The sequence below is a fragment of the Misgurnus anguillicaudatus genome, chromosome 16 (genome assembly GCF_027580225.2).
Source record: "Misgurnus anguillicaudatus chromosome 16, ASM2758022v2, whole genome shotgun sequence".
NCBI classification, from domain to species: Eukaryota; Metazoa; Chordata; class Actinopteri; order Cypriniformes; family Cobitidae; genus Misgurnus; species Misgurnus anguillicaudatus.
In genome coordinates, this window is record NC_073352.2 from 25633055 (window position 1) to 25639844 (window position 6790).

The window sequence follows — 6790 nt, forward strand, 5'->3', positions numbered from 1 at the left end:
CATCTAATGAAACAAAGTTCTTATCATAAATCCACTTAATTTTATTTGAATGATAAAACATTGACTGCACAGAATAAAGTGAACTTCTTTTAAAACAATATTGTACAAAATGGTCAACAAGAACATATTCACATAAAACATTTGAGTCACATTTACTGAATCCCTAATTTACAGATAACTGCTTAAAAACCAAGCATGAATCAGTATATCCATCTACCAATAAGTCCAGAGGTGGAATGACATACCCTTCCATGATTTTCCTTTAGGAGAAAAACTGATTAAGAGATGGTAAAAACAAGGGGGGTTTAGCTGGGAGGATAGTATTGGTTGTACTGGTTCCAAGGGTTCTGGTAGCTGCCGTATCCCCCATACTGCTGTTGTAGAGAAAGGAAAAGTTCAAACATATTCGCAGTCTCAATTTTGAGATGCCTAATTGTCTCTGATTTTGAAACTATACAAAATATTGATTTCAATTCAAGATTTTTACAATACCTGGTACCAGCTGCTGTAACTTCCATATGACCCACTCATGTCTCCGCCCATCATAGGAGGAGGTGGTGTTGTTATTGGCATGTGAGGCATAGTGGGAGGCGCAGTCTGTGGTGGCACCACCATGGCAGATCCATCATCCATTTTGCTTATCTTCTCTGGATCATCGTTATCTCTTAAAAAAAAAACACAAAGAAGCAAATTATAAAGACCTAAACTACATCTTACAAATTTCTGGATTTTGGTTGTCCAGCTCACCCATTCTCTGCTCCCCTCTTTCCATCATGTTCCTTTAGGAGCTTCTGGTGCTCTTCGTAGATACTCAATACACTAAAATGAAAGCAAAGAAAATATTTATGGTTTGCATATAAACCTATTAAAAGTACAATATGTAACAAACAACAACAATGGCGTAGCTTGATGGAGCTATCAAACAGTGTAGGAAGTAGGAAGTCAACTGGTACGTCAATTGTGTGCTTACATCTATGATCAAATTATCTTTTTTGTGTTCAACAGAATAAAAAAACACATACAGGTTTAGAACAACATGAGGGTGGTAAATTTCATTTTTGGGTGAACTATCCCTTTAATGCTGAATTAGAATAAACAAAATGAGCAATGTACAGTTTAAAGGGACACTCCATTTGATTTTTACAGTTTTGGAATCCATTCAGCCGATCTCCGGGTCTGGTGGCACCACTTATAGCATAGTCTAGCATCAGTGGCTGCCAGTGACTACTTTTTTTGAGGGCGCTCGATGCGAAGTTTGTCACAACATGCATGTAGCCCGTCATGTGTGTGGTTCATCATTTCAAAATATGTGTTCTGCATGTTGAGTGATCCTATGTACATCACCTGTCTTGTCAAAATAAGTTTATCATAAGGGTTTATGATAAGAGACGCTCACGTTTGCCAGATACTCACAAAATCTCATGTTTAATCAGAGTTTACTGTTAAAGGAGTGTCTTGTGTGTATTTTGTGAACGTGAGCGTCACTTTTATCATAAACGGTTTTGATGCGTGTGCAGCAGGCACTTTTTTTGACAAAACACGTCATGGTTCACATGACGCAACAAACACATATTTTGAAAAAACAAGCAACACTCGTAACTCCGAAGACTTATTTTGAATTTGTGCCCCTCGGATGATACAGCGGCTCAGATTATACTGAAAAAGCAAGCGTAGTAATAATGTAACGTATAGAAGGGGGTGCTAGGTTAAGCCAAAGTCGGTTGACTCCCAGGGGTGGAAAAAACCCTAGGAGAAAAACCCAATGGGAAAAGTCCTAGGAGGAAAAAAACCCTTGGAAGACATACTATATATACATATATATGTAAACGGATAAGGACTTTGATATCATACCATGGCTGCAGGAGGCGCAATGACATTACAGAAGAGTCAACTTTTAAATAGGAAAAATATCAGAACTTTAAGGTTATTTTTGAGCGCGATGCTAATGGTCTTATCAGATTCAATGGATTATGCTAAGCTATGCTAAAAAATGGTACAGCCAGACCCGGAGATCAGCTGAATGGATTGCAAAATGGTAAAAATCAAATGTTTAACTCTAGGGGAGCCAGAAAATTTGTTTATTTTCAAAAAAGTGGAGTGTCCCTTTAATAAATTGTCCGTAAGAACTCTGACCTCTGTACCGTAGTCCCAAAATCCTCTGCAAACTGCAGACCACGTTGAGAGAAACGAATTTTGGTCTTTGGGGACAGCGGAGCTGCAAGAGCTTTGGCCACACACTGCTGAACACCTCCTCCATTTGCCCGGAGATCACCCGAAACCTCAAGCTCCAGAAGGTTCTGATAAAGCCTAGCGTTATCCTGAAAATCAAAGATTATTATCATTTCTATACTGTGTTTATTTTCCAGAAGGTCTTAAACATCAGAAAAATAAAATGTAAAACAGTGAATTTGCATGTACCGGACTGATCTCTATGGCCTCCTGTAAAACTGTGCGGGCCCTCGCTGGGTTCCTACATAGCTTGAGGAGGAACCGGGACAGTTTAATGGAGTAGAAGGCGTGAAGTGAGGGATTGTTTTTACTCTGTTCCACAGACTCCTTCAGCAGCGACTCTGCTACATCCAGACGACCTGCTCTCCTCTCCAGACCGACTCTCCTTAAACGCACCACAGACAAACCAGGTAATACCATCTCCATAGACTCCAGGATACGCTGTGCCTCTGAAACATTACCTATGGATAAAAAAAGAAAGCCAAGTAACCATTTCTGTTATTACAATGTATTTATATATGTATATTAATTAATATGTAACTGTACTTGAATAAAAATACAGTTCTGTGTACTTTCTAAATGCTATATTGTCTTTCTCACCATGCTTTTCCTCGAATGCAGACCACTGAAGGTGGATGTTGTGTTTGTATGGAAGGTGGATTCCACAAGCTCTGCGATACACATTACGAACCTCTTCTACACCATATGGTTCCAGGTAATGCACATACTTAAACACAAAAACAGATTTCAAATTGCAACCAATCTGTTATATAATACGACATTGTCTTAATATTATTTACAACAGGCTTCTACGTTTTTCCAACTTACTTTTTTCCAGAATTCCTCATAGAGTGCACAAGCAATGAGACAGCGCTCAAACAGAACCAGTACTCTCCCATGACTAGCCACATACTCTTTTTTTGAACCTTCAGCGCCCTCCACAGACGTCCCTCCAGCATTCATCGCAGCTGATTCAGCCTCTGCCATTTCCCAGTCCAGATAACTGTGCCAAGCCTTCAGCTGGGCTTTGTCCAGAGGCTTCACATGAAAGTAAGGCCTTTTAATCTAAATAAAGGAAAAAAAATAACACTTTATTTTGTTGGCTTTTACAGAAAGTTAGACTTGATTCGGTGGCACTCACAGCTTCCTCAAAATTCCATCTCTTCCTGACTTCTGCTTCATTGTGTTGGTACAGTTCCTCTCTCCTGGCCAAAATGATTTCTTGCATCTTCTGCACTGCTTCTTCCTTTAAAAAAGTAGAGATAGGATGCTCAAACGATACAAATACAAACTGTATTGTACACCTCCTTAAATTTAAGTACCAAAGATGAAGCAAAGTGAGTTTACAGAGTCTTTGCCGTTGTCTGCAGGCTCTTCCTCTCCCGGTGGTCTCTCTTCTTCATCGGCAGCGATATCAGTTTTCTCTTTTTTAGCTTGTATCTGGCTCTGTTTATACTCTGCTTTAACCATATCATACTCCTCTGGGGACAGTGTGTCCCGAGGCGGGTTGGAGGTTAAGTGAGTTTTCAGTCTGACAAGAGAAACAGACATTTAAAACAAACATCAGCCTTGGTGATGGTTGTATTGATGTTTATGGACTCTGAAAGCAAAAGAATTTGTGATATTTTGGTGATCTGGATTTGATGTGCTTAACTGCAGGTGTTTACCAATGACAGTTTACCAATTAGGCTTTTGTTGATGCATTCAGCTGCATCTAAATATAAAGGGGGAAAGAGATCACAAAGTATGAGCGTGAGAAGAAATGGTAACAAATTCTCACAAATCCATGCGTGTGTGCGGTACGTGGATCGTATGTCTCAAATCTGAGGAGTTGTGCGAAAAAATCGTGTTAACGTACTGAATGTAAAGCTCATCGGCATAGCATACTTCTCATAGTGCGTGTTGTAGAGCTGTGTGGGGATCATTAATACTCGGTCATAGACGGCGGTCATGGCCTTTAGGTTTCCCTGTTCCTTCTCCCATTCACCGTACAGATCCCAGAGTCTGTCTGAATGGAAGTCCCAGCCAGCAGATGCAACTGCCTCCTCAAACACACTGAAAACACAGAAATGGAGGCGCATGTTACACTTCACAAAATGATCAGGGGTGCACACGAGGTGTGAAGTGGAGTGTCCTTTTCACTTAAGTGGCTTTTAAAATATAGTAAACCTATAGCAATAATAACACATCTCTGCGGTACCAGCGGATGCGATGTGCTGACTCAGGCAGGTTCATGTTGAGAGTTCCCAGCAGCAGATTGATGAAATGTATCCAGAGATCAACACTGAGAGGGATGACCTTCAAACCTCGTTCACACACCTGTCACAGCAACCAAATAAAGGAGTAAGTCCTTCTTGTCTTAAAAAAGTTACCAAGAGGTATTGTTTGTGTTTGACAAACATCCTCTCTATGCATATGCCTGCTGAATGATTCTTACCTCCTCAGCTTTTGTGTTGTGACCAGCCCGTCTCTCAATATCTGCATATTTCTTCCAGTAACCATAGCACAGAGGGAACCTCACCAGAAAGCCATTGAGGGCTTGACGGCATGCCCTCAAGTGGCCCTGTAATAAATAATGAAACGTTCAACCGACGAAGTAATGAAATTTGATTTGTATGTCATGTTAATACCTATCCTACAGTCACCTCTTGTTCACAATACTGCAGGAGATCGGTCCAGCTGTTGAAATCCAGAGGGTTCTCGCAGGTCTGCTTCCAAAATTTTTCAAAATCTGCAGGCAACTCTGCCTCTTCCTCATCTCCTTGTGCCGTGTAAGGGGCAGCGTTTTCTCCATCACCACCAGTTTCGCCTGACTGCTCTACGTCTGGTTTGGTAAAACCTTCAGGCTCATGAAACCCTGCCATTCACACAGATCAGTCTTTGTTTAAATACACATCAGTTTATAGTGCTGTTAGATTTGGCAGATACATGTATTCAGAATATAATGCATGTCTTTCTGGGCGTTTTGTTAATGACAAGTGTTACATCCCAAGACTTGCAATGCATTTTATGCATGTTTATGTTATCTGCAAGTTAATTATCGTGTTTAGCATCACGTCACGTGTTGTATGATACACACAGAAACAAACATAAACATTCTTACAGATTCAAAATACCAAAGTTCACCAAAAGATTTATAGCTAGTTAGCTCGCTAGATGTATTATGAAGGCGCATTTGTGTAGAAACTAATGTACTAAAGCATTTCAGAAACAAATATGAAAAAATATTTAACTATACGTAGGCCTACAAACTTATTTTTTGGTAGGCAACTTTAAAACGGACAAACCTGAAGGAGTTTTTAGTTGCTCGGTGTTGCTCAGCTCCTCTGTCCCTTCCGCCGCCATTACTTACAACTTAACAACAAATGACGCGCAAATTGTGCGACACCAGCTCGACTGTTTGCGGTGCTGCGCAGATTGATAGACCTATGACATCAAGATCTCGCGAGAGCGATACGACAGCACTGCTTTTACAATCGCTCTCGCGGTACTTTGATGCAATTTGTCTGTATGAGATCGAATATTCAGTCGAGGCAAATAGAAATCACTTGAACGGGACAGGATTTAGATTAATCCAGGACTAGGCCTAATGCTGCGTTCCAGGCAACCTGTAACCCGTAACTCACGACTTCAAAACCACGACTCACGACTCTGAACTGGGAGTACATCGATCTAGTACGAGTTCACGGGTGGGAAGTCGCGGGTTTGACTGCCGTTCCAGTGCACTTTCACCGGTAGAAGGTTGTAAAAACACGAGTTACAGGCTGCCTGGAACGCATAGGGTCGTGAGTCGTTGTTTTGAAGTCGTAACTCGCGGGTTTAAAAGCCTGCCTGGAACGCAGCATTAGTTATAATACTATATTGGAGTTTTACCCAGTAACATAACTTACAAAAAAAAAAGAAAAACGGGTGTGCGTCTTGGGACAAAACAATGGCACTGATATGTTAAGATAGTAGGTGTTTATAAATTAAGGCAGGTTAAACATGCACTTTAGTCTAAGACTAGGTTAAGCCCTGTCCGGAAAACCGAAGTGTTTAAAGTGGAGATTTAATTATTTCATAATGCAGAACTGCTGGTTTTTAAAGATACCACCACAGGCGGCGCTGTTTCAATATTGCATTTTAATAAAACAAATTCTCTCTCAAATTTCACCATCTCATCAAATAGTAATCCTAAATCGTTTTATTGTTATTGTCTTAAGAAATTAATGGAAAAAAAATCTAGGAAACCATACAAACAGGAAGATATAAGTAGCGAAAAGGAAACGAAAGCAATCAGGAATGTACAGTTAATCTTTATTGCCATCTCATTTTAACACCCATTTATCAAAACTCCAATAGACCTTGTATTTAGTCTCTAATGTTCAGAGCTTCCAGGGTCTCACTTAAAAAATTAAACTATAAATGGAAAAATCAGTAACACAAGTCACATGAAATGGTTGAGCGGGAATGTACACTGCCCTCAGAGATGGAAAAACTTGAAAACATATTACCTTCAATCATTTGGACAAGATGTTCAAAATTTTACAGTGGATAACAATGATTAACTTCACACATTATC

At 40.1% G+C, this 6790-nt stretch overlaps 1 protein-coding gene across 2 annotated transcripts; it reads right to left on the reverse strand.

Annotated features, from left to right (window-relative positions):
* Positions 1-17: 17 nt before the first annotated feature.
* On the reverse strand, positions 18-5673 carry LOC129422201 (pre-mRNA-processing factor 39). 2 transcript variants are annotated; one of them, XM_055177973.2, is made up of 14 exons: positions 5517-5673; positions 4875-5086; positions 4667-4792; positions 4430-4548; positions 4117-4284; positions 3577-3760; positions 3371-3475; positions 3058-3294; positions 2830-2956; positions 2419-2690; positions 2134-2318; positions 748-819; positions 493-664; positions 18-371 (listed from the first exon to the last, which is right to left on the reverse strand). In XM_055177973.2, exons 1-14 carry the CDS (start codon positions 5572-5574, stop codon positions 306-308), a joined length of 2103 nt encoding a protein of 700 aa, XP_055033948.2. In that variant the 5' UTR covers positions 5575-5673; the 3' UTR covers positions 18-305. The 2 variants fall into 2 exon arrangements, with proteins under 2 accessions (XP_055033948.2, XP_055033945.2); XM_055177970.2 differs by having other exon boundaries at positions 18-374; positions 5517-5672.
* Positions 5674-6790: the final 1117 nt, after the last annotated feature.

Bases quoted from the DNA above. Each gene is read 5' to 3' on its own strand.
- LOC129422201 (XM_055177970.2), bottom strand. From the start codon at position 5,574: ATGGCGGCGGAAGGGACAGAGGAGCTGAGCAACACCGAGCAACTAAAA. The intron at 3,761-4,116 runs GTATGCTATGCC...TTCTCTTGTCAG, and splicing joins TACAACACGCACTATGAGAA to ACTGAAAACTCACTTAACCT. The intron at 3,476-3,576 runs GTAAACTCACTT...ACTTTTTTAAAG, and splicing joins CAGACAACGGCAAAGACTCT to GAAGAAGCAGTGCAGAAGAT.